The 27,700-nt window shown below is 45.7% G+C and overlaps 1 protein-coding gene across 3 annotated transcripts in view; it reads right to left on the minus strand.

Annotated features, from left to right (window-relative positions):
• Nucleotides 1-22,637: 22,637 nt before the first annotated feature.
• The window catches only part of DPF3 (double PHD fingers 3), a 278,546-nt gene continuing 273,483 nt past the window's right edge, over nucleotides 22,638-27,700 (minus strand). For all 3 annotated transcript variants that reach the window (XM_042445680.1, XM_042445751.1, XM_042445759.1), the window contains exon 11: nucleotides 22,638-23,067. In XM_042445680.1, the coding sequence (XP_042301614.1) occupies nucleotides 22,997-23,067 (71 nt within the window). In that variant the 3' untranslated portion in view covers nucleotides 22,638-22,996. The remainder of the gene's footprint in view (nucleotides 23,068-27,700) is intronic.

A 27,700-nucleotide genomic window follows, 5' to 3' on the forward strand; every position in this document is an offset into this window, starting at 1 on the left:
GTCACCTAGCCAGACCTTGTAAAGACTGCTGGGCAGCATCAGCGGCAAATTATCTTGCCTCTCCTCCCCCTTCAGTTACCTCACTTGCTCTCTCACTTGCCTGGCTGCCTACTAGGGCAACTGAGGAACAGATGGACAAGTGAGGCATTGATAGAAGACATAAAGACTGTCCCCTCCTTCTCCTCTGCTGCCCAGTTTCTTCCTCAGGGGGAGAAGAGGCCAGCTCTGGGTGCAGAAGCACTGGTACATACACATCTCCCTGGATCAAGAGGAGGGCCTGACTGGGTGTCATCACCTGGCACAGTCTGTAACCCCCCAGACCCCGCCAGTGATGCCACTGCTTTCATGGTATGACAGTTCAGGAAATCAAAAAAGAAACCTATAGCGAGATCTTTGGTTTCCAGAATAGTAACTCCATTGTAACTTTGCTGAACGGTGGCTCAGGTACCACTTTAGCTGCTATGGTTCCATACTCACAGTCCTGGGGTCTGCAGTTTGATGAGGTACTTATAGAGTGGTCCCATGGTATCTACTGAGGTTTGGTTCCAGGACCTCTGTGGATAACAAAATCCATGGATGTTCAAGTCTCATTAAATACAATGGCATAATAAAATGCTGTCCCTTATATAAAGTGACCAAATCAAGGTTTGCTATTTGGAATTTATATCTTCTTGGAATATTTTCAATCTATGGATGGTTGAATGCATGGGTAAAGAATCTATGAATATGAAGCCAACTCTCTGTGAGGAAGCTGTACATCTCTGTGAGAAAGCTCCAATCCACTTCCCTGAACTACAGCACCAGAACTTTCCTGTGGTCTCCATGCCTATAAATTCCATGATTCTACAGGATGGAGCCCTGATAGTTGAACTGATATAAAATTGTTATAATTATAAAATCACCAAATGGCAGCTGGCCTGAAATTTTACACCTGAGATAGTCAGGGCAAGGGATGGGACCCTTGCCCTTTAATATAGAATAAAATATATTTTCTACATCCCACTAAAGGTGCTGAAGCCCTCTACTCTTTTGCATCTGGAAACCCCAGGCATGGACTTTCAGTCTGGAAATGCCTGCCTCAATAGACAGCATGCTAAATCCTCCATACAGTATTTTCTTTCTGAACTGTTGTTGAGACAGGGTTCTTCTATAAAATGACCCTTATTCTATGCAACTATTAAGGTGTAGTAGCCCTCTATTATTTTGGCAATTGGCCACACAATATTGAGGGGTCACACAACAGGTTTTTGTAGCAATCTACTCATTTTTCAAGGTGAAGGCAGCAATGGACTTTTTAAAACTGTGACCTATGTGCTTCCATCCCAAAAATGGTTAAAGTGTTGGCATTCCGGAAAAGCAAGCAAATTTGCTTATCACACACAGAGCACAACAGGTTAAAAGCACATTACTTAGGCAAGAAAGTGGGTAGAAAGTGAATTTGGGTTTCAGACAGATGAGGATAAATCCCACTGATAGCTTGGAAATTACTTTTTTGAGCGTGCTCCAAACTGTCATTTCCACAGGTACATACACACACATGCTCCAGAGAGGGAAGGCAAATGGGGGAGGAAAATCCTCTTTGCCTTCCCTTTGCAAACTCCCATAAAACCACACACACAGGAAAGAGGGGGTGCCTGGTCCATAAACCTGCCTGATTTCAGTGAGGGCTGAAACTCCCAGATGTTCTCCTTTTCCAGGACATATCCTCTGTTTTTCCCTCCTGTACAGGGGAAATTCCAAAACGTCCTCTCTCTTGCTCTCCCACCAGCTGTTCCCTGCTGCAGGAGGAGGAGACCAGCCACAGAGGGAAAGAGGTGTGTGTGTCATTTTTATGTCCCTTTAAGAACAAGGCTGTCTCCGTCTCCTTAGCACAGCAAAGGAACCATGGGAAATCTGGGAACAGGGAGAATCCAGCACATGGTTTTCAGACTGCTGCAATTACGTGAAGAAAGCAAACTCGTGAATGAACTGGAAAGGAAAACCTGGTATTTTTGTGAAAATGCTTATTCCCTGATTCACCTCATTTTCTGTTTGGTTTCTAACCGGTTTGTGTGCAGCATTGTCTGAAAAGCAATTGCAAAATTGTCCCTAATGCCCTGGATGACCCTACATTGTGACCAGTTTAGCCTTCCAATTTTCAGTGTGTGAAAAGGTCCAATGTTAGCGTTGCACTAGAAAGTAGTCCTTCCCATTGAAGGAGCCTGAGGTGTGAGAGAGAACAAACAGTAAAAGCATCCATCACATTAGCAATGGGAAAACAATTAGACCAAAACTTTCCAAAAGAAAGAAAGAAAAAAAGAAAGTGCCTGTAGAGGGGAGAATGAGCAGGTGGAATAAAGTGGGGAGAGAGAGAAAACAAACAGGCTCCAACATAGCTAGTTTTTAGGCAGGCATGTGGAGATTTGGTGACCAAAGGGTGCCTGGAACAAAACTACATTTCCATAGCAAGGGACCTGAAACAAGCACCTCACACACATGTACACTTTCCTGTATGGAAGATGTGCTGTTTACCAGAAATTTAGATTATCACTATGAGTCAGAAGTGCCTTTTAGGGAAAAGGGAGCAGGCACACCCATCATCATGCCCCGTTTATGTCTTTGTTGTGTGCCTTCAAGTTTTTCAGTTTATGGCAACCCTATTACAGGGTTTTCTAGGGCTCAGAGTCTGTGAGGCACTCATTGGGTTTCCATGGCCAAGTGGAGAATCAAATCACTGGCTCTCATTCAGTTTCTACAAGAACATAAAAATGAAAAACAGAACAAATGAGCCAGAATCCTATTGTTAATCCTAAATAGAGTAGACCTGTTGAATCAATGGGATTTACCTATGTGTTGACTCCCTATTCAACAGTTAGTTCAGTGGGTCTTATCTAGTTGGGACTAACTGAAAGAATTCCAGCAAATCTCTTTCAATATGTTATTTTCATTGAAACATTATCTTGCACACACTTAAGTTTATGACTTCAAATTTTGTTGTGAATCTTATAACCTCATCCAAACTTCTGAAACAATGCACTTAGTTTCAAATACTGGCAACTGACACCCTTTTTCTTTATGAATGTAACTGCTTAGCCATGTCTGCTGAAGTACTGGGGTTCATAGCAGTGGCTTGCAATGATTTATGATTGATTAGGGATAATGAAAGCACTTGAACTTTTTCTAAATGCCATCCTGAATTATTAGATTTACTCCTAGGTGACAACAAGACATAGGTGAGCAAGAGCTAGGCTAACAGGCAAAGCCAACAGGTATTTTGCATGGGAGTGTGTGCGTTTTGATGGGGATGCCTAGAGTTCTGTTTCAGTGCCTAGATAAGACTACTGAATATGGATTGTGAGGGAGCTGTTCCAGTTACCTGCAAAAGCTATGGTATGTTTTCTTCTTGATGAAGGGAGTGGATAGTTACACCTGCAGCAAAAGGGATCTAGGAATCTTACTAGACTACAAGCTGAACATGAATAAACAGGGTGATGCAGCAGCTTTAAAAGCTGATGCGATTCTATGCTGCATCAATGGGAGTATAGTGTCTAGACCCAAGGAAAGTAAGAATACCACTCAATTCTGCTCTGGTCAGACCACACCTGGAATAATCTCCAATTCTGGGCATCACAATTCAAGAAGAATATTGACCAGCTGAAATCTGGTAAATATGCAAATATGATGTAAGATGTGTGATGCCTTAGTAGAAATGTAAAGTCAATATTTAAGTTATGTACCTAAACAATGAGAAGTCTAATGTTCATCTCCTAGGGCAGGGGTAGGCAACCTTTTTGAGCCGGGGGCCGGGTTTCTGTCCCTCAGACAACTGGGGGGCCGAAGCCGGGGGGTAGAGCTTCCATCCTCCGGGGGCGGTGCCACACACTGGGGGTGGAGCTTCCACCCTCCAGGGGCGGGGCCAGCGCTGGAGGCCTCGCCCTCTTTCTGGGCCCCTGACGGGCCCCAGGCCCCATCAGGAGCCCGCAAAAAAAGCCAACGGCAGGCACCAGCGCTAGAGGCCTGGCCCTCTTTGCCAGACCTACCACCCCCCCCATCTCACATTCATTCTCTTTTCTTCCTCCCTTTTCCTTCTTCCATCTCCCTTTCTCATTCTCCCCTTTCCCTTTCCCTTTCTCTCCCTCCCTCCACCTCTCTTCCTTCCTTTCTTTCCTTCCATCCATCTCTCTCTTCCTCCCTTTTCCTTATTCTTCCCTTTCTATTTCCCTTTCACCTTCTTACTACCCTGCCATGCCTTTCTTCCTCCATTTCCTTTATTCCCCCACTCTCACTCTCCCTTTTACTCTTTCTTTCTTTCCTTCCATTCATCTCTTTCTTCCTCCCTTTCCTTTATTTCCCCTTTCTTCCCTCCATTCCACCTCTTCCTTTATTTCCCTCTCCCTTTCTCTTCCCCTTTCCTTCTTCTTTCCCTCCCTCCTGTCTTCCTAGCTCCCTTCCTTTCTCCCCATCTCTCTCTCCACACCTCTTTCCTTCCTTTCTTTCCCTTCCTGCTGGAGGCAGAGGTCCATCCCTTCTTCCTTCCCATCTCCCCTTCTCTTTCTCCTTCCTTCCCTCCTTATGTCTCCCTTCACATCCCCCTTTCCTTCATGTCTGTCTTCCTCCCTCCCTCCCTCCCCATCTCTCCCTCCACACATCTTTCAATCCCTCTCACCTCCATTTCCCCCTTCCTTTCTTCTTTCTTCCTGGCTCTCTTCTCTTCATCTCTACCTCCACACAGCTCTTTCTTTCTTTCTTTCTTTCCATCCCTTCCACTCTCTCTCCTTCCTTTCATCTCTTTCCTTCTTTCCACCCATCTTTCTCTTCCTTTTCCTTCCCCCTCCCTTTCTCATTCTCCCCTTTCCCTTTCTCTCCCTCCCTCCACCTCTCTTCCTTCCTTTCTTTCCTTCCATCCGTCTCTCTCTTCCTTTTCCTCCCACCCTTCCTTTCTCGTTCTCATTCTCCTTTCTCCCCATCTCTCCCTCCACACCTCTTTCTTTCCTTCCCTCCTTTCCACTCTCCTTCCTTCCATCTCTTCTTCTTTCCCTATCTTTCTCCCTTTCTTTCTCTCCCTTCCACTCTCTCTCCTTCCTTCCTTCCTATCCTCCCTTCCCTCACCTGCTGGAGGCAGAGGTCCAGGAAGGAGGAGACCTTTGGCCTGTTGCGCAAGCGAGCGGCGCCTTTGCCTCTCGTGTGAGCAGCGGCTCGCGCGAGAGGGAGGAGGCCGGCGGCCCCCCAAAGGCCCCGCCCGCTCACACGAGCGAGCGGCACCTTTGGCTTCTCGCGCGAGCAGTGGCTCGCGCAAGAGGGAGGAGGCCAGCGGCCCCCCCAAAGGGCCTGGTGCTGCTGCTGATTGCCACCGTGGCGGCAGCACCAGGCATGGGCTGGTCCCCTGGCCTTGGCGGGCCACATGCGGCCCGCAGGCCGGGGGTTGCCGACCCCTGTCCTAGGGAATGGTGTGTGTGTGTGTGTGTGTGTGCGTGTGTGTGTCCATTTTAATAAAAAAGACCAAAAGATTAAACTGCCTGCTTGTTCTCCCATGGTAAAAATCCTGAAATTCCAAAATTTAAGAGTGCTAAAGTTGAGAGTTGATACTAAATTTGCCTGTTTGGACAATATCATTGATCACCAATTGGGAACCCAGGTAAGCAGAATATGACAAGAGGTAGTTCCAAAGAGATACACTTTATTTTACAAATGGTGGTGGGGGGGGAGGAGATCCTAATCCCTCAGTCTGAAGAGATGGAGGTGGGGAACCACACCAGTCTCACTACCAGTCTATAGCAGGGAAATGTAAGGACCTTGAGAAACCATCAGTGGAGAGTTACTGACAGTCATAAAGTCAAATATAAACTAGATGAACTAATGCCTAGGTTCTCAAATGGTAGGTGCCCCGGGGAGTTACAGTTTCTCAAACGGGGAGCACACAACCTCAGACATGGCTTAGCTCACCCTCCAGAGAGGGAAGGTGTTCGGAAGGCTTTTTCAGTGTCCCTTTCAGTGTCAAGACTGCATGGCAGGGATAATAATAATAATAATAATAATAATAATAATAAATTTTATTTATACCCCGCCCTTCCATAGATATGATCAGGGCGGGAGTGACAGAAGACAAGAAGAAAGTGTGGTTGAGGAGGCTGGGGATTGTATGTGTGTAGTTGAAGTAAAGGTTGCAGCCCCCCCCCCCAATTCCTCCTGACTCAAGAGCCTGAGGGGGAGTGGCTGTGTGTAGGAGGGGAAAACAGAGGTAGTTTAAAACCCAGTTTCCCCACAAAATCAATAGAGAAGTTCTCGGTCAGAGCTAGAGGAAGACTGAGGGGAAAGCCTCCCTCGTAGGCCATGCAGAGTTGTGGTGGGATAGTAGGAGGAAATGGGATTTTAAGCTCCTTGACAGAGTTTTGGATTAGTGTTCAGTAAGACTACCCAAGATTAAATGAAAATGCTATGAAAGTGCTCATAGGTACCTACTTTTTATCAAACTGGATTCTCAGCTCTGGCAGCTATTAAGAGTAAATACCATGCAAGACTTGATGTCACCAAAGAATGGAGAGTTGCTCTTTCTAATATTACTCCAGGTTTTGGTAAAGTTTGCACTCAGACACAAGTATGTGCATCACATTAAGTGAAACCATTGTGCTGACTTTGGTATTGAATTTACTGGAATAAAAATATTTAATTTGAACAATGTTATTTCCTTATAAAATTTTAAAATATGAGTATACATAAATGTGTGAATGAAAACACACATACTAAAAAATAAAATATTTGTATCCATATACTGCATCGAGTGCCCCCCACAACATGCACATGTAGATGTAAAAGGGGTTAATGATCTCACCCAAATATAAGGCTGCTGCTATGTTTGATGTTCACTGTATTCCAGTAATTCTAGTTTTATTTTGAGGGCCATTTAGAACCAAGAAACCAATTGTTGAGACCAACAGCTCTTAATGCTACAAAGGATTGAATTGCTACAATTGCGAAGATGAAAGAAAGGCTCTTTTTCACTAAATTGCTGGAGGACTTTGCCCTTCATCTTCCAAATAATTCTGTTTCTCCTTACGGGGCATCTGAGAACCTTCTTCAGCATCTTGTGAGCTTCCCATAGGCATCTAGTTGGTTGCCCTGTGAACAAACTGATAGGCCTCCAATCTGAGGAACCAAGACTCTTTTTATGTTCGTAACATCTGATCTTGTGACTTCCGTTGTTTTGTATAGCGTTGTATTGCTTATATTTGTGGAAACCTAATCCCACAATAATCTGAGTTTGTTTCTTTCTTCAAGATGTTTCTGCGTCTTCCCCATTCAAGTGGCATTTCTTGGGTATATCCATACTGAAGCGTTATAGGAGTTTGAGCTCACTTTAACTGTAATGGCTTCACCTGATGGAATCTTGGGCTTTTTAGTTGGGAGAGGGACTAGTCCTCTCCCTTTAAATAGCATGGAATTCTGAATCTCTCTGCAAGATGCAAATCCCAGGATTCCACAGGATACAGTTACAGGAGTTAAGATGATGTCAACCTGCTATAGCAGCATAGTGTGACTACACCCCTAATTACACATGCTGTCCTTTCTAATAAACTGTTACTTTATTGCCAGGTGAGAAAAACTGTACATTTTCCATGTCCTAGATAGTCTAGGTGTCTGGCTATGTGTAGTACCTAAAATACACGACAGGTATTTCTACAGGAAGCTGATACCTTCATCTCTGCCCTCTTTCCTCATCCCCGGAGGACATTTTAATGAGACTCACGCAGCTGTATGATCATACAATGAACATTAACAATGCTAATTGCCTAAAGTTTATCCTGTGAATCCTCAGCCAGGCATACATAAGAGACTTGCTCTCTTTTCTCTCTTGCTCGCTTTTTCTTTTTGGCTTGGATCAACTACCAAGAATTTGAAATGCAAGACCAGGCTTCTTGAGAAACACTGGGCACACAAATATGAACATTGAGCATCTTCAGAAAGAGAGCTTTTTGAGAAGCTTGTGTAACTTGCATCTGAGCAGGAGGAGGAGCTGCTATCGCTGAAGAAAATTGCCATGAGTTGGCCAAATCCATGGAGGAAATTGTGTTGCCAGGCACCTTCACACTTGGGTATAGAAAGACTTATGTGAAGTGAGGGGGAGGGAAGCCAAGGCTCGGAAGGAATTAATTCTGCCAGACAACTGCAGCTGTTAAGGCCTAAGCCTCAGAGTCAGCAGGGAGTTGCAGAGAAGCAACCCGTGCACACACACCCATATGCGCATGCGCAAACGCACACCTTCCTGGATGAGCTCCAAGGCTTGTGTTCATGAACCATATGCACATGAATTTGGTAGCTCAAGGTCACTACAGAGTAGGGAATTGAGCAGCTTTGCTTTCTGAACTAGCTTGAGCCAGTCAAGCTCCCATAGTAGTGGAGCTTACCCTTGGAAACGATAAGTAGGACACAGTCCATGTCTGCATGCAGAATGGTTTGTTTGACACAGCGATTGCATTTGTCTGTTCTTGGCACTGACCCCTCCAAACCTAAGCCATTACAGGATCCAGACTGACAACAGCCCTACTGAGCCTCTGTCTCTCTAATGGCAATTTTTTCCTCACCCCCATTGGTGTCTCCCATTGTAAAGTTTCCTTTTGAGCAGGATGTGCTAAGCCAGTGCCAAGCCAGTGTTAAAATAAAGCACAGCGATCATCTTAGAGTAAGGTTTCATAATGCTAGCTTGAACTACTGTTCACTGAAGGGGATTTTACATTTGCTTCCTTTTGTTAGTGGACGACAGCATGATGTTTAAAACTGAAAGCACCGAGGAGATGGAAATGACCATTCAGCTTGTCAGTCACACAACAAAAGGTACCAAATCAAAGACCTTTTCAGCAACATAAGAACTTCTACAAACACTAACTACAATGGTTTAGGAAGGGCTACTTTAAGATATATCCTGATAGCACCTTCTACAACAGTTGCTTCCAAGTTTCATTGCATTTCCACTGACATGGGCTCTTTCAGATGTGTTGGACTGCAGCTCCCATTATCCACACCAAGGTTGGGTCTTGTGGCTTATTGTTGGTTCTGATGGGAACTGTAGTGCTCCAACACATGTGTAAAGCTAAATTAAAGCTATCATCTGTTTCATTGGAACCCGCCAGACACAGGACTATGTGTGTGTTCTAAATTTTTTAAAATAATTTTCTCATTAAAATTGTTATTATCAGTAATTTGCTAATAATGCTTATGCTTTAAATTTGTCATTTAAAAGTTTATTCTCCCCAGTATTAGTTTCTCTTTCAGTCCAAAAGGACCAAAATATAACCCATCCACCCTATGCATAATATTTAGTGTATGTTCTGTGCCTTCAAGTCCTTTCCAAGTTATGGCAGCTCTAAAGTGAACCTATCATGGGGTTTTCTTGGCAAAGTTTGTTCAGAGGAGGTTTGCCATTGCCTTCCTGAAGCTGAGAGCATGTTACTTGCCCAAGGTCACTCAACGGCTTTCATGTCTGAGCTGGGAATCAAACCCTGATCTCCAAAGTCGCAGTCCAATGCTCAAACCACTGTGATGTGCTGGCATAAGATTTACCTTATCTATAAATTAGAGCGAGCTTCCTGTTCAGTAGTTATGACTGAAATGTAAACTGGATTTACAATCTCATAGCAGCTCCAAATTGAGGTGCTGGGAAATGACATCCACAGCACACTCCAGGTTATGGGCTGCTTTGAGAGGAAGTAACTGGAGAGACACCTCAGGGTCTTGCCACAACTGCTTCTCTCAACATGTCCCATGACACAGAGAACACTACAGATGTCACTTCCCAGATCCCCATTCTGCAGCACCTAAGAAATCTTTCAGTTGGGGCAGAAGACAGATTTGGTTGTGTTTTAGTCTGCACTCCAGCTTCTCTTTTTTTCTCGCTAGGGAAACACACAGCCAATCCACCAAGGCTTTGGCCAGACAAGCATCCCACTTGTGGTTCCTTTGAAAGATGCTTTGAATGTTCAGTTTGGGATTTTGCATCTGAAAATAGGGACAGAAAGAATGTGTTTGAAAATATTTGAAGAATGGTTTAAAAAAAAAGATCAACCATCCACGACTTCTTCAAGTGCTAAGAAACCCTGAGAAGAATCCTGGACAGAAGAGAATCTTTGCACTTGAGGATTTATTCTGTGCAATGTTTGCACATGGCTGTTTTGTTCAGAAAACAGCACTTTCTTCACAGGAAACAGCATTTCTGCATGGAAAATAATATTTCAACATAGAACTATTAATTACTGCACAGAAAATGTTTTATATGCAGAAAAAAGTTGTAATTGGGGATTTGTTATGCATAAAATTCAAATGTGGTTGATTTGCACAGAAAACAGCAATTAATATTTAAACATTTCCATGCAGAAAATACTGTTTACTGCGTAACACAACTATGTGCCAATTTTGTGCCAAATAAGTCCTGAATTGTGAGTAGTCTTCCAAAAACTACTTGGTGGTTAAAGATTTTCTTTCAGTGGGAAGAAAATAGCTGAAATTATTCATTGCTACCTTTGAGAAGAAGCATACTGAGGAATTACATCCCTATCTGAAAGGAAGGACAGGTTGCTTACCTGTAACGGTATTTCTTCGAGTGGTCATCTGCGAATACATACAAATGGGTTTTACTGTGCCTGCACAGTGCTGCTCGGAAACTTCTGGAATCACTGGGCAAAGTAGACTTTGCAACTTATGGCAACTTTTTGGCGGTAACTCCGCCCACCCTTTATAAGGCCCCTGCCTTCCCGCTCTTTCCTCAGTTCCAACTTTCCGCCGCGTAAGCGAAGAATGAGCCAATCAAGAGCAGGACACTGAGGGGAGGATGGGCGGGATTTGTATGTATTCGCAGATGACCACTCGAAGAAATACTGTTACAAGTAAGCAACCTGTCCTCCTTCTTCGTGGTCTCTGCGAATCATACAAATGGGTTAGACTGACAAGCTTAGGTAAGCGGCGGAGGGAGTGTCCTGAAACCAGATAAGGCTAAGCAAAGTGGTTTATTTTCAACAATAAATATTTGAAACCACAATAAATATCAGTCTTTTGTCAATCATTTCTTGTCAATCATTTGACAGCATTAAATTAGGAGCTGCAACTCCTATGAAGCAAGAAGAACATGAAACAAGGACTGAGACCCTTGGGGTCTAGTGTAAATTTCATAACATCAAATGACAGCAACATTCCCTGGGTATAACACAACCACCAACCCAATGTGGCATTAGTAATACAAATTTCAATGCAACCCAGAAACCAATACTGCTCTACCGAAAGCTGCATCCTGTCTGGCCCTGGTGTCCAGTCTGTAATGTTTGATAAAAGTCATTGGCTGGGACCAGACAGCAGCTTTGCAGACATCCTCCAGAGGCACCCCAGTCAAAAAAGTGGAGGATGCTGCTACCGCCCTAGTTGCATGCGACCGTACCCTGGTAGGGAGAGGCCTGCCCAACAGTTTGTAGCAGAGGTGGATGGTACCAGCCACCCATTTAGAAAACCTCTGCACCGAAACGGGCAGTCCCTTTTTCGGTTCCGAGTAACACTGGAACAGCCTCTCGGAACAGCTCGAACCCACAGTTCTGTCCAAGTAGAAGGCCAAGGCCCTCCTAACGTCCAAGGTGTGTAAAGTCCATTCGACCTCCGTAGTCGGGTTCGAGGCCAGGGTAGGCAGCACAATGTCCTGACACATATGAAAGGCCGACACCACCTTAGGCAAGAAGGTGATATCGGTACGGAGAACTACCTTGTCCTTATGGAATCTCAAAAAGGGTTGGTCTCTCCGTAAGGCACAAAGTTCGCCCGCACGACGGGCCGACGTAATGGCCACAAGGAAGGCAGTCTTCCATGTCAGCAGTCTCAAGTCCGTTGTGGCCATAGGTTCAAAGGGCTTGGATTGTAAGGCCGTCAGTACCAAGTCCAGTCTCCAAGCCGGGGTCAGTACCGAAACCGGGGGGTAGAGATTGCCACACCCCTTCAAGAAAGCCTTAACAAAGGGGTCCCTGAAAAAAGGTTTGTCCCCAAACTGAAACTGAGAACAAATGGCAGAAAGATAGCACTTGATGGAGGTGAGGCTGAGCCCCTCCTCCAACAGTGCCATAAGGAATTGCAACACCACCGAGGTAGAGATCCGGTCCCGGTCAATATTCCTATCGGACAGGAACCGGCAAAACAGCTTCCATTTCGAGGCATAAGATCTTTGGGTGGACGGCAGCAAGGATCACTGTCCGCATAGAGTCCGGCAATGAAGCTAGGGACGGAGCCTCCACGCCACCAAGGGTAGGTTCTCCATGTCCGGATGACGGACCTGGATGTTCCGGATTGTGAGGAGGTCTGGGCGAAACTCGATCCGGAGAAACGTCCTCTCTGACAGGTCCAGTAGAGATGGGAACCACGGCTGTCTGGGCCACCACGGGGTGATGAGGATCGCATCCGACTGGTCTGAAGTCATCTTGGATACCACCCGGACAATCAGCGGGAATGGAGGGAAGGCGTAAAGCATGTCCCCCATCCATATGAAATCGAACGCGTATCCTAGGGATCGTGTGCAGCGCATCCTGGAACAGAATTGGAGGCAGTGAGCGCTGGCCTCGGTCGCGAAAAGGTCGATTCTGGGGGTTCTCCATCGGCCGAATATCTCTCTGATCGCCTCTGGGTGAAGCCTCCACTCGTGTGAGACCAACGAGGCTCTGCTGAGTCGGTCTGCCAGGTCGTTGTCCTCTCCCGGGAGGTGAATCGCCTGGAGATGGATTCGTCTTGGGATGCACCAGTCCCATATCCGCATCGAGATGTCCAGCAGTGTCATCGACTTGGTGTCTGCTTGCTTGTTTATGTAGAACAGGACCGTCGTGTTGTCCGTTCTGAGGAGTACAACCTGGCCGGTCAACACCGACTCGAATGCCCTCAGGGCCTTTTCTACAGCCAGCATCTCGAGGGCATTGATGTGGAGTCGTCGCTCCGTCAAGGACCACTTTTCCTTTATGACCAACTTGAGCAGGTGAGCCCCCCAGCCATCCAGGGATGCGTTGGTCGTTAGAGTCAGCTGCGGCTGCGGCGGAGAGAAAGGTAAGCCAGCACAGACGTTTTGGGGGTTGAGCCACCACTTGAGGGAGGACGCGACAGGTCTCGGGATGGTAAGCCACTTGCACGGCGAGTCCGTCATCGGATCGAAGACCGAGAGGAACCATCTCTGCAGCGGCCGTAAACGAAGCCTTGCCCACGGTGTCACGAAGGTTGTGGAGGCCATATGGCCCAGAGCCACCTGGGCGTCTCTGGCTCTGACCCACCTGTAGCTTAGGAGAGGACACAGAGCCGACCCGAGTGACTGAAAACAGTCCTGAGGGAGGAACACGGTGCAAGTGTCGGAGTCTAACACGGCGCCAATGAACCAGACCTGCTTGGAAGGGTTGAGGCGAGACTTGTCCAGGTTGATCACCAGTCCAAGAGATCTGAGGAGTGTGATTGTGAAGTTGATGGCCTGAAGGAGCCTTTCTCGCGAGGAGGCCGCTAGAAGCCAATCGTCCAGGTACGGGAACACCCTGTAGCCTCTTTGGTGAAGATAGGCCACCACCGGTGCCAGACACTTGGTGAAGATTCTCGGCGCCGCCACCAGTCCAAACGGCAGAACGTTGTAGTGGTAGGCGTCGGAGCCGACGGCGAAGGTGAGGAATCTCCTGTGGGCCTCCCAAATTGCAATGTGGAAGTAGGCATCCTTTAAGTCGACCGTCGTGAACCACAGGTCCTGGTGGAGAAGGGGCAATATGGAAGCTAGAGTCACCATATGGAACCAACAGTAGTGGAGGAAACGGTTTAGGTCTCTCAACTCCAAGATGGGCCTAATCCCCCCATCCGGTTTAGGCACCGTAAACTATCTGGAGAAAAAGGCTCGAGGCCAATTAGCAGTCTGTAGCGGGGAATGGCCCCTTTTTGCAGTACAGAGCATACTTCGTCGAGAAGGGTGTCCGAGGGTGGGGTGGGAATAAAGGTCCCCATCAGGGGAAGTTCCTTGAACTCGAGGGCGTAACCCCTACGGACGATGGTAAGCGCCCAAGTGTCAGATGATATAGTGGCCCAGGTGTCAACAAAGGGCCGTAAGATGTTCAGGAAGAAGGGAGATGGGGTGACGAAGTACGCAGGACCACATCATGACCTTTTCTTGGTCTGGTCTGACTCCTGCCGGTGGGGCTTACGATACCGGGCTGGAGGACCTCGTCTACCGGAGGAGGAAGAGGAATGAGAGGGCTACCTAGGGCTCTGAGAACCCTGGTGTTGGCCCTGTCGCTCCTGTTGGAAGGGCCTGAACTGCTAGCCTTGGGGCTGCCACTGGCGCTGTCTTCTCCGGAACTGAGGAGTAGAGGAGGAAGACATACCGTGTCTCTTGGCGGCCGCCTTGAGTTTGAACTTTCTGTTGAGACGGTCGTCTGTCTCCGCGTGGAACAACCCCGACTCGTCCAACGGCATGTCCTCAATGGTAGTCTTGACTCCAGGGGTCAAATCAGTTCCACGAAGCCAGGCATGGCGCCGAAGAGCCAGCGAAGCCGACATCGCCCGACCCGCACAGTCAGCCACGTTGCGGGAAGCTGTGATGAGCCAACCGCCGATGGAGTGGGCATCATCCCTGATTTCGACCAGCCTCCACTGCGCTTCATCTGGGACGTCTGGGATCAGGGGTGAGATATTCTCCATCAGAGCCTGGACATAAGCCCCCATGCAGGCAGTATAGTTTATCGCCTTTACCGCCAAGGAGGATGCCAAGTAAGCCTTTTTCGCAAGGCCATCCACCTTGCGGGCCTCTCGGTCAACAGAAGAGGTGGCCTGTTTATGAGCTGCATTCAGCTGGGCCCCTTCAACAATATCTGAATTTTGTCTCAGGTGGGTGGAGAGCCAAGGGTCATTCCAGCAAGCTGCCCTTCCTCGAAGTTCCCGTTAGAGAAGCCGGGGAGTCCCAGGACCTCTTGAGAATAGACTCCAAAGATGGAAGGAGTGGGATGGAGGGAGGGGTCGGGACCCGTCCATGTACCCGGCGCTCGGCCAGATCTTTAGCCGCTTCCTCAGGGTATTGCAATTCGATGTCCAGAGCCCTGGACATCTTGATAACATGTTCGTTAAATGTCCTGAGGTTGTCGGTGGGAGAGGCCGGCTCGGGGTGATGCATATTCTGCGGAGAGTTGTGCAGTGAAAGGTCCTCATCCAAGGGGTTGTCCGAGGAAAGGATCGTCTCCGTGTCTGACTCTAGGTCTGAGTGGCTCAGTAGGACCGCTTCCTTGACAGGTGTTCAAACTGGTGCCGCCACCTGGGCTCTAGGCTCTGAGAGTCCTGATCTCGATTCCGCTGGGACCGACTTGGGGGGCTTTGACGAAGCAGCCATCACCGGGTGATCACAGGCCGCCCGAGAGTGTCGTCTATCCTTGAACCTCCTGAAAGCCGTGTCCCTTGTGACAGCCATATATACCGGCCCGATTCCGAGTCATAGAAGACATCGGGGTCATCGCCCTCTTCAGGATCATCATCAGAAGGCACTTGAAGAGGCTGGCTCGGTACCGGAGTGGGAGAACGGTCTCGTCCTGATGCGGGCGTTTGAACTGGCTCTTCAAAGGGCAGTGTGGCGAGGCCCGACGGAGTGGGAGTCAATTCGGGCTCGACAACCCGTCTTGGGGACTGCTTCCTTTTGTCCGCCTTAGAGCTCTGTCGGTGTGGGGAGCGGTGGTGCTTAGAAGGCGAAGGACGATCAGGATCCTTGGGAGCCTTGGAAGAAGAGGAGTCCCCCAATGGCTTGGGTCTCTTCGAGGTCGCCGGGGCCTGGTCTGCTGGTTTGGAAGGATCCGGTGTCTTAGCCTTCCTCTTCGGGGCCCTCGGTGTTTCCGGGGGGAAGAACGGGTTCACCTCCACCTCCGAGATGGTGGAAGGGCCCGAAGGTCTCGCCACTGCGGCACCGGCACCCTTCTTCGGTGCGGATCTGGCCCACTCGAGGATGGCAGTATCGGGAACAGCATCCTTCGACTTCGACTCCTTGGCACCTTTCTTGGACGCCTTGAATGGCTTCGAGCCCGAATCAGTCGATGGATCCGTCTCATGCCTCGACTTCGAGGATACAGTGGATCGGACGGACGGCGCCTTGGCAGGAGCGGCGGGTGCCAAACTCTCTGTCTCAGACGGCTTGTGGGGGCGCTTTGAGGACTTGTCGGTGGCTCTGGACCTATCTGGGTCATGGGCCACATCGTGAGATGAACCGGGCACTATTGGGGGAGCCGAGGCTGCACTAGCCGGGCTATCCCGAGCCTTGGAGGCCGTAGCGGATGCAAACACCAACGGGGCCGACAATGGACGGGAATCTTCGATACGAACTTTTCCCTGTGCGATCGCAGAGGTTAAGCGGGACTCATGGTTTTTCCTCGCCTGCGATGTCATGGATCTGCAGAGGGTACAAGATTTCACGTCGTGGTCCTTTCCCAGGCACAGCAAGCACGAAGAATGCGGGTCCTGAACCGGGACTTTGCCCCCGCAGACATTGCACTTTTTGAACGGGGGAGACATCGCGGCCAAATCCGACAGCGTCAGAAGGCTCGAGATGCAGTCAAAAAACCAGGAAACAAGTCCAGAGGAATTAGAGAGAGACGAAGTCAAGCGGTCCGAACGGTCAAATCGAAGGGGAGGTCAGCAAAGTCAAAACAGTCCGAGGTCAAGTCCAGTAATTCAAGAACAAAGAGCAAGCGAAGTTCCAAGAGCACAAACGCGGCGGAAAAAAGGAACTGAGGAAAGAGCGGGAAGGCAGGGGCCTTATAAAGGGTGGGCAGAGTTACCGCCAAAAAGTTGCCATAAGTTGCAAAGTCTACTTTGCCCAGTGATTCCAGAAGTTTCCGAGCAGCACTGCGCAGGCGTAGTAAAACCCATTTGTATGATTCGCAGAGACCACGAAGAAGAAATTGAGTCTCTCAGTCTGTAGCAGTCTGTGTGTCTATTTCATTACATGTGTGGAGTCTGTTGTACAAATGGATAGATCCCATCTCTAACTTGGCAGACATCATTATTTGATTGCTTGTGACGGAAAACTTTGTTCAGTGGCACCCCAAAAAAATGAAACCCAAAGGATGGAATCCTGTTGGTGTGCTATACTGACATAAATATGTGGCTGTATATAGTGTTGGGAAAAGACAAAACTTATGGACACAGAGGCCACAAAGGCAGTAAGACACTGAAAAGGAGGTTGCTCAGAGCTAATAGAATTTGTTTGCCTTCCTTCACCAGCACAGTGCATTGTTGGAAAATGTGTGAGAACTGATGTAGTGCACCAGCAGAATTCTGTCATCCATGAATAGCTATGTGTGGAGAAACACCAGCAGAATAGAGCATTTGGAGCAGCCAATAGGACTCAGGCTGGGAAAAAGTGGGGGCTGCTCTCATGAGTGAGTATAAAAAGAGGAAGAGCTAGTGATATGGGAAGCGTGTGTCAGAGCCTGTTGAGGCAGGAGGTTGTTTTAGAACTGCCAGGATGTACAGTTAGGTTTAAGGAGTTTAATCTGGTTGGGGTTCAGACCAGGAGAAGAACTTTAGAAGGGATAGGAGAAGTCCAGTATTAGAGAGTGTATCAGTATCGTGCGGGATGTACAGTCAGGAAGGCTGGGGAATATTAGGAACTGCCTGAGGAGTGGATGTAAAAAGAAAGCTGATCTAGTTCAGACTCCCAGATCAGGAGAAGAACTTTAGAATGGATAGGAGCTGAGCTGTGTTTATTGATAGTGTAACAAGTAACCTGTGAAGTTATTAGCTAAAGAAGCTGGGTATAGGTTCTGTGTGAACTATGTTGGTGAAGAAACGTACATATACAGTGAGGGAAAGTGGTAAATTTGTAACAACTGAAGTAATTTGTATATTGTAATATAAGCTTGAGAACCATCCACTAAGAAAGATACAGTGATGGAGGCCCACCACTCCAAGCAAGAGAGCCCTTTGCCATGGTTGATTGGGAAGCTTCTGCTCATTGCACTATGGCTCAGAGCAGAACACCTTCCACTTTGCCTCAATGTCTGTTGTAATAGCGTAGACAAACCCAGTGTCACTGCGATTCTGGAAAACCCAGAACCCATCCAGATTTTACAAGTATAGACTTGCCCTTAGATCCATAATGTTACATCAAGACAAATCACGTTTCAACCCTAGTCATGTCTGTTCCATCTCTTCTAGATAATTATTTGGCATATAATTACTGTGCATAACATCACATCAGATAATAGAATTTGTTATCACTGGTATTGTCGCAATACCACTGAATGCTACAACAGTACAAGTGTAGGACTATAGTAAGTGTTACCACTTAGACTCCTGCTAAAGTTATGCACTTTCTGAATAAAATTGCATTCTTCTTTGGAAATAAATTCTGCTGAACCCGGCAGGAATGCACGTATATGCACAACCTCAGGTCATAGATAGATGAATTTATTTGCAGCCAGTCCATTAACCACATACATCAGACTTAAAGTCTCATTGCTTTCAATGGGGAGAATTAAGGCTATTTGCAACTGAAATAAATGGGGCATAAAAGTTTGTAACCTTGGTTGCATTGCACCCTCATTTATAGAATAGTGGATTATTGTCCTTCAGTATTAGACTCTCTGCAAACTTTATTTCATACTGTAGACTGTGGCTTTTACCAACACTATTTTGACCCATATTTTGCCTCCTATTTTTTGTCTATCTGAAGAAGAATTCTGTGAAGCTGAAAAACTTTGGCCATCCAAGAGTGTTCTTGCTGGATTTCCCCTACCAATGGACCAAGATAGCTGCATTTTTAAAAAATTAATCACTTCTTTAAAACAGCCAGGAGTGAAATATCTGAGGATAACTTCATTGCAATTTGACATCCTTTCATAATTCATGTTTCAGATTTATCTTTAGCCTCACGTGAAAGTTTGGGACAATTGTTTTTGAATTAACATGATTTGATCATTTTTTTGTATTTTCAGTTTTTTCCCCTTTGTCTTTTTAAACCATGGTATCACTCTTAGCCATGAGGATCATTCTTTCACAGGGCAAAATGAATTCGTGATGTGGGAAGGTTGTTCTGTTGTTCAAATTGAATATATATATATATATATATATATATATATATATATATATATTAAAAACCCTTCTTTACTCTGAATGCTGGGCTTGAACAAGAACTACTAATAACTTTGAAAAGTTTCCCCTAACACATTACAACAAATTCTTTATGGAAGATAGACAATGTATTTACACAGGAGATTCTCTAAAATGAAATGAAAGTGAAACAGTCAAACACAGTTCTGGGATCTTAAGGACATTCAAACAACCACAAATCAATATTAAAATCAGCCATGTGTTCTGTCTCTGACATTACTGAATTTTAAATAAAATATATATGAAAGGGCATAAATAGTCCCTTGTTCTTTCCTTCCACTTTCTGGATAGAGGCTTGGGATATCTTGACAACTGTAATATATTCTATGACCATCTTAGATCATTATTGATCATTCATGCAACTAGCATCCATAGAATTGAAGATGCAGGCAACTCAAAGCTTTCCTTCCTTCTTTCCAAAAGTCAGATCTTCCTTTTAGCTTTAAATTAAACACATTAGATAGCCTTCCTCAACTTATCCATACTGGCTGGATATCTTTATTGTAGTCAGACATACCTAAAAGGTACCAAGGTAGGGACAGATGCACTTGAATAGTTTTCCTTTCCCATGACATGATCTTGTTGAGAACACAGGAGGGTCTTCATGGATCCACTCAGATCCCCTTTTATGTATCTTTATGGCCTTCAAGATAAAACTGCAAACACATTTGAGATTTGACTTCTGTTTTTGCTCTGGTTTTTTCACATGAGGCTGCAGCTTCTGAGGGATGGCTGAGAAATTTTGTTTCTGTTTGTATGAGTTGTTTTTAAAGCAAAAATCCACATTTGGGACAAAATATTACAGTTTGTCTATCAGGGTGAGATGAGTGAGAACTTAATTCCAGTTTGGTTTTCATTAGAATTTATACAAAGTTCACATTTGAATGAGAGAGAAAGAGAAACTGGCAGCTGGGTCCATCCTTAGGAAGTGATCACCAGAGTTGATATTTTTAAAAAAAAGGTTTTTTTAAAAAATCTTATTTTACTTTATATCCTTACATATTTAATCTTTCTCCTTACATGGAATGCAAGGTGACCCATGTTATTTTAAAATTTGATGGTGAGGGCATGGTAGGAGTAGGGGCATGGCAGAAGAGTGTGTCCTCCAAGCTTCTCCAGTGGGCCAAGCCATCTCTACTCCTCCTTTAAATAGTTATTATAACCTGCAATAGTCTCATAACTGGTCATAGAATCACAGAGTTGGAAGAGACAACAAGGGCCATCCAGTCCAACACCCTGGTCATAGGATAGACTGTAGGTGTACAATACTTGACCCATAAAAATGAACATTCTGCTCTGAAAACCTATTTAATGCCTGTAGAATATAAAACTCCAATAGTTACCCAGTGGTGTCCCCTAACTTGATGTCACCCAGTGCAGAGGCGGACATCTGGGGGTGGGACTTCCGGTGCATGCACTGAATGGGAGCAAGCGTGCACAGTGGAAAAACATGTGTACAGTCCCGCAGCAGCCTACAAAGCCTTGTGGTGGCTGGGAGAGCGGGCCCTGCATGCCCCTGGCTGCCCAGAAAGCCCAGCAGCAGCCAGAGAGTGGGCCCTGTGCACCCTTGGTGTCATCCCCCCCCCCCTTCTTGGATGTCACCTGGTGCTGCCCGCACCCCCCAGTGATGTTACTGCAGTTACCCAATGTGTTCAATTCTTGAGGGAGTGCAGTGTGACTGGTAGCTTCCTGGCCACTCCAGAGACATTCTGGGGATGTTCCAGTGGCCATTCTAGTCTTGGGGGTGGAGACAGAGCCATGGCCCACATTGTTGTTCTGCAGACAAATGGGGAAGTATGGAGGATGGGCTTGGATACTTTCTTCTGCAAGTGCTGAAATATTACAAGCACCAGCATAATCAGGAGTTACACCAGTGTAACACCCAATGCTATTCCAGCTCTCTTTGTGTTTTCTTACACATGAAAGAATGATGAATGTCTCCCAGCAACTGGAGAAAACGTTGGCTTAAGTGCTCCTTAAAGGAAGCACTTTTCATACTCAGTGATTTACTTGAGAAAGGTTGAGGGCATGCACTTAAACTTCCTACTGAAATGATGGGTACTTAAAGGTACTTATCTTGATCTGGAAAAGCCATAACTCAGGGGTAGAGCATGATCTGCATGCAAAGGTTTCCAGTTTAAAACCCTGGCACCTCCATATAAGAAAAATCTAAATAATGGGCAAAGACCCTCTCTGAACCCCTGGAAAGCCACTGTGAATCCATGCAGACAAGGCAGAGAGAAATGACCCAAGTAAGGCAGCTTCCTACAACTGATGTACATGTAACAGTCATGTCATGTTGGCTGTCCTATCTTCTAAGCATACCTATTCATTTTGTTCTTCATTGCTCTAGTTTGTTGCCATAAAGTAATTTCTGATTTATGGTGATCCCTCTATCATAGGGTTTTCTTGGCAAGATTTCTGCAGAGAAAATTTGCCACTGTATTCCTCTGAGACTGAGAGAGTGTGAGATGCCCAAGGTCACCCATAGGTTTCCATGTCCAAGTGATGGTTCAAACCCTGATCCACTGAGTGTTCAACACTCAGACCACTACACCATGCTGGCTCTCATTTAATCTTCACACCAAACCTGAAGAAAGAGCATAATTAAGGCCCATCCAGAAAACCCTGTGATAGGGTTGCCTTAGGGTCACCGTCAATCAGTAACAACTAGAAGACAAACAATTACTACAAAATGATATTGGAATTTATCCCCAGACTTTCTGCTTTTGCATTCATAGATTTCTCCACAACTGCACCAGTTTCATCTTTCAGGCTACAGCTCATCTTATGATAAACATAGCCATGTCACAGGTACAAAAATATGTTTATCACCTGCTACTGGTATGCAGCCTTCACTGTTATGATTTGATCCAATTCTTTCTTACATCATTGGGCTAGCTTTAAACACCTTGTCATGTCAGTTTGGCCCCTGGGCCCAAATGGCACATTACTGAGAAATGCATGAAACCCGTAGGCCCATATGCCTCACTTCCCAAACTCCTTCGGTTATATGTAGTTTGAAAAGATACCAGACATAAAATCAAAGGATTTACATCCTGAACTGTACAATAAACAGGACAGAGAATGGGAAAGACAATAGCACCAGTCTAAATCCAGTTGTTAGTCCCAAATAGATTAGCCCTACTAAAATTAATGGAGTTTACCTGAGTGCTGACTTACCAAATTCCCATTGATTAAATGGGCCAACTCTAACTGGGGTGAAGAAAATTGGATTTATATTATGTCATCTTTTTTTTTTTTACCCACACTTCACCAGGGAAATGAAAAAGACTTAGATTGATGGCACTTTTGTATCTCCCTACAGCTTGTCACTTGGGTGTTATGGTTAATGACTTGGAAAGAACTGAGACATCCTGTCCATCAAAGCCCTATACATCTAAATATTTGTTTATTAACAACCTGTGGTGATGGGTACTTCTCAATCTCTTTGTGACAGCCCTGCATCAAGAATGGTTGTGAAGATAACATTGTTTCTTCTCTTGGGAGCAAGGGTATAGATCAAACAAAAAGCACAATGCCACACAATTTAAATTTCTAAAATATCAAACAGTTACAAGGGTTCCCCTCTTTGCTATTACCATAACACATGTGAATCTATTACAGCATATCTCCAATCATGCACTGCAGTGGAAAGAATCCATCAGGAACATTTACCAAAAAATGTTCTCCTTCTAGTAGAACCCAGGAGGTACAATATGTGTCAATTCTACACTTGGACAGCAAACAAAACAGATACTCCATTGAATGTCCATTGTCTTTCATGAGTGTCAGTGTATTTGTGGTTACACATTTGCTTAGATGGTGGATGACATTTGTGCGCTAGTGTCACAAGTCCAGGAACAAGCTTGATCCTGGTCCAGTTGAGATCCTTTTAGGGCTGGAAGCAGAAGGCAGATGCTCTCTCTTGGAGGAGTTCTCGGCACAAATGACAACTCCAGCTTCCTGTAAATCAATAAAGCAAAACCTTCAGATTTGCCATTTTTATTATTGATTGATGGATTCATATCGACACCTTCAGATTTTCAGTTTTTATTATGAAAGTATTTATTTATTTATTTATTTATTTCTATACCACCCTATTATATCCTAGAATTTTATGCTGGTATACAATAAAACCAATTCTGAACAATTTAAAGCAATAACAATAACTTTAAAAGGCTATCCGTAGTCTAGTCACTTCCAGGAAAACCATTAAAATCCAGTTGAAATAATTTAAAATAATAAAAATGATAATACATAAGCAAACTGGATCAAATCAATTAGCCCCCGATGTATTTAACAAAAAGTCATGTTTTGGCTTGAAATGACATCAGTACTGGGGCAAATTGGGCTTTTGAGGGAAGGGCATTTCATAATCAAGGATTTACAACAGAGAAGACCCTCTCTCATATCATCCCATAATGCACTGCTCCCTGTGTTGGCACATTGAGGAGGAAGGCTCTGAGAGATCTTGGGCAGAGGTTAGCAACCTGGAGCCCTTTGTCCACCTATGGCGCTTGGGCTGATTTTATGTGAGCCTTGGCCTAATTTCAAATACACCAGTCACACAATCAGTTCAGGCCTCTACAACAATTATCCATTCTCCAGAATGATCTGCTTACTACATGTGGAAGCTGAAGGACAGAGAAAGAAAGGGTGGGGGCCGAAATGGTAGAATAAAGGAATTGGGTGGATTCATTCACTTTTGGCTTGGGCCTCGTCCAAAGCTTCAAACGCCATAAACATTTGGCCCTGGAAAGAATACTCCTTAGGGAAAGTGGCCCTCAGAATTTTGTTTTTAAAGTTGCTCACTCCCCATCTATGCAATACCTAAACATGCCAACAATAGTGGACTTGTCCTATTTAAACAGAGGGTCACTTTTCACATTGCGTATTTCCCACAAGAAAGAGACATTAATTAAAACAGAATATCACCACTATGCAACAGCCACAAACGTGTAGTTTTCTCTCTGCACACACTTCGTTTTAAAGTTAAGGCTGAAGCTAGACAAAATGCGCTGGATCCTCTGAAATTTCCTCATGGACTAAACTGATTTTGACTGACATTTTCTTCACACCCATTGCTTTAATTAAAACTGGATTTCCCAAATCTAGGGAAATTTGGCCATAATAATTCCATTTTATGTATAAGCTACATTTCTGATTATACTGGTATGGATGTATGCCATCTGTTTGGTAGATCATTCCACTGTCTTAAGACAACAGTAAGGATGCTTCTATGAGAAAAGTGTGGTATCCTACTTTTCCATAGTGGTGGGATTGCATGCTCCTGGGAGGCAAAAGTGTATGCTCACACTAGAAGCCAAAATGACTAAACTGAGGCTGTTATACCTGGAACGCACATGAGATAGCATGGCTCATTAGAAAAGATGATAGTGTTCTGTAAAGCTGAAGGTTCAATCAAGGAAACCACAGCCCTGAGTCTGGAAAACCAAACCAGGACAGCTGATGACAAGGCTGTTGGAGATTTCCATTCATAGGACTGCCATAAGTCAAACCCAACTTGATGACAAATGACAACAGAAGACAACATAGCTATGTATGGCTACATGGCAACATGCACGCAGAAAGCAGTGCTGTTGAAAAACAAATAATGTTGTGATATTGACTTTATTTAATAATTTCCGAATTTCAAAGAAAATAATAATATGCTTCTGGGACATTTACTCTGAAAGGCACCAGGAGGCCACTTTTCTGCATAATCATTTGTTCAGCTTTTTCTCCACAACTCCGACTAGATGGTTGGGGAACTTTTGGCCCTCCAAATGTTTTGGACTGCAATTTCCTCAGTTCTTGGCCATTGGCTCTGCTAGCTCCTTTAGGGAACTAAGACCCATTACAGATGGGCTAAAAAGTACGTGCGGAGCGCATACTAGGGTTAAGACGGAGCGGTGCTTCCGCACCACCCTAACCCTAATGCGCGCTCTGCACGCACAAAATGGTGGCGGCCGTTCCACACGGCCGCCGCCATCGATACGTGACGACCGCACTGCCTCCAAACGAGGTGGCGCAGTTGTGACGTATTGGGGTCGCGGCAGGGTGCCTAGGGCGCCCTTTCCGCAACCCCGGAAGGAGCTCCGTTTCGGAGCTCCTTCCTGGTTTGGTCCGCTGGGCGCAGCCTTCAGACAGCTGCGCCCAGCGGACCAAACGGCCCCTTTCTCCTTCTCCCCACCGCCGCGGGGTGTCCTTGGGGCTTGAAGCCCCAAGCACACCCCTTTCCAGGCTGCGGGGAAGGGGCCTTTTGCTGCTTCCCCGCAGCCCGGAAAGTGGTGGATCGGGGCCTCAGTGGCTGCCGCTCTGGCCGCTGAGGCCCCGATCCGGCGGAGAAAGGTGCACCTACAGGCTGCCCCTAAGGGGCGGTCTGTAACGCGCCTAAAATTCAGTGTCTAAATTCAGTTGGTTGTCCCATTTAGAGTTGATCTGTGGAATCTATGTAAGACAGAGTGGGAAACTGCAGCTATTTTCTGCCCCCAGGATCCTCCTGGGGCCACAATGATTGCCAAAAATATGTCTCCCAATGGAATTGTCCAGAAGTCAACTTTTGATGTGATGGGTCCTATTTGAAGCCTGCAGTATATTCAAAAAGGTGAATTGCTCCTCCTGAGGGTTTCTAGACAGACAATTCACCTTCCATGGGTGTTTGTGAAGTATTCTGAAAAGTCTGGAAGGTTGGGAGTAGGAAAGATAATCTTAGTCCCTGTGGGCCTCCTGAAACCCTAGGGCTACACTTGGCCCACCTCTGACATAAAGATTAACCTAACCACCAATTCAGTGGGTCTACACTTCTTGTGACTAACAATTGGATTTAGGTCTGCAACCTCTATGTGCACTCCTTGAAGAACCTATGCTGCAGATTGGTCACTCAAAGACTACAACACCCTTAATTTCAGTGCAGTCTACATTGGATTTTGAAACTGTGAAGGGTTTGGGGGCTAATTTCTTTCTGACCTCTTCCTGCTTGGAGCATACCAAAATACCTTCTTTTCACTCCAATTCCTCTCCCAAATGGCAACAAGAAGTGACCTCATGGCACCTTCTATAATCATTTGGAAAACCAAATTGATGAAAATTGGATGGAGGGGTCTCAGGGATTGACCAGGGTTTGTCTGTTGGCATGCACTAGGGTGGTTTGGTGCAATTTTGGGGTGGTTTTCATATCATTGTTTTTTAAAAAAATCAATATTGTAGGGCTTTGGGGATTTTGGAAGGTGGGAAGATTTAGAAGACTGGGGACTTCAGAGGCCACACTTTCTCTGCCCTGGTCTACATATTATGGTAACATCAAACATGTTGTTTTCATCCTGCATCTGCTTCAATTACAGGTGAAATAACATGTTAAGAAGAAGATGAGATATCAGGGCGAGGAAGAGCTGAATCTTTTCCTGTGGTAAGGGCAATGGCAAACCACCTCTGAACAAAATCTTGCTAAGAAAACCCCATGATAGGCTTGCCTTAGGGTCACCATAAGTTGGAAATGACTTGAATGCACACAACACACACGTTACCTCTCTGTAGCCCTTTACACACACATACACACTCATTTCAAAAGTGAACCTAGAACTGCTGAGGGTCAACAAAGGAAATCAGCCAAGGGAAGGGTAAGAGTTCAGCTGTTGTCATTTGACTGCTCTTGGGCTTCTAAGAGCAGATCCTTGGTTTGGACAGACCAAGGGCCACGCCATGGTAGCTTTATGATTTCACTTTAACTGCTAATTCAATCCGATGGAATTCTGGGGTTTATAGTTTGGTAAGACACTCAAGCTCTCTGGCTGAGATTTCTAAATGCCCCTCTTCCAAATGCCAATCCCAGAAGTCCACAGACTGAAGCCATGGCAGTAAAACTGGAATAACACTGCAGTGTGAATAGGCCTCAGGTTTAAATAAATGGGCCTGCCATTCTCTCCTGTAACGTGATCTTCCTTGTCTCCCAACAGGCAGTAAATGAAGCACACTCCCCCACCTCTTATTCTTAATGCCTCTCAATAAATTAACTTTTAGAATATGAGGGTAACACTAGGTTAACAGGTGAAATGCTCCTGTACTTTAATGGTTCTGCTGAAGAAGCTGTTTGTCACTCAAGCTTCACTGGTTTCACAGTTCCTTATCCCACATGGCAACCAAAGGTGCCATTCATTTAAACTGGTCTTCGTATACTTACTGCTCTGCTTTCACTTGGAAGGCAGTTGGCCAAGAGCAGTAACGCTTTCCAGGACACCACATGGGCAGCCTTTTTCAAGAGAAGGTCATTCTGCTGCATTTCTGCCCTGAGAGTACCACTGTGATCCCATCATCACTAACAGAGAATTGCCTCAGAATTACACTAGAGTGTGATCAAGAGGCAGCAAACTGTTCAGAGATTTGGCAGGCAGCCCTTTTCCTCTGTGGGTGGAGACTCTGGGCTCACAGAAGACTTTTAATGATTTAGTCAATTAACTCCCCCCTGGCCTTCTCATATGCTCCATCACACAGTTTGGTGAATTACTGCCTTGACTTCAACTGAACTCTTTTAGTTTCTGCTGAACTAGGTATTTTTCACTTCAGTCCAAGAAAAAACAGTACTCCAAGTGATCATTTT

This window comes from Sceloporus undulatus, chromosome 1, assembly GCF_019175285.1.
Source record: "Sceloporus undulatus isolate JIND9_A2432 ecotype Alabama chromosome 1, SceUnd_v1.1, whole genome shotgun sequence".
NCBI lineage: Eukaryota > Metazoa > Chordata > Lepidosauria > Squamata > Phrynosomatidae > Sceloporus > Sceloporus undulatus.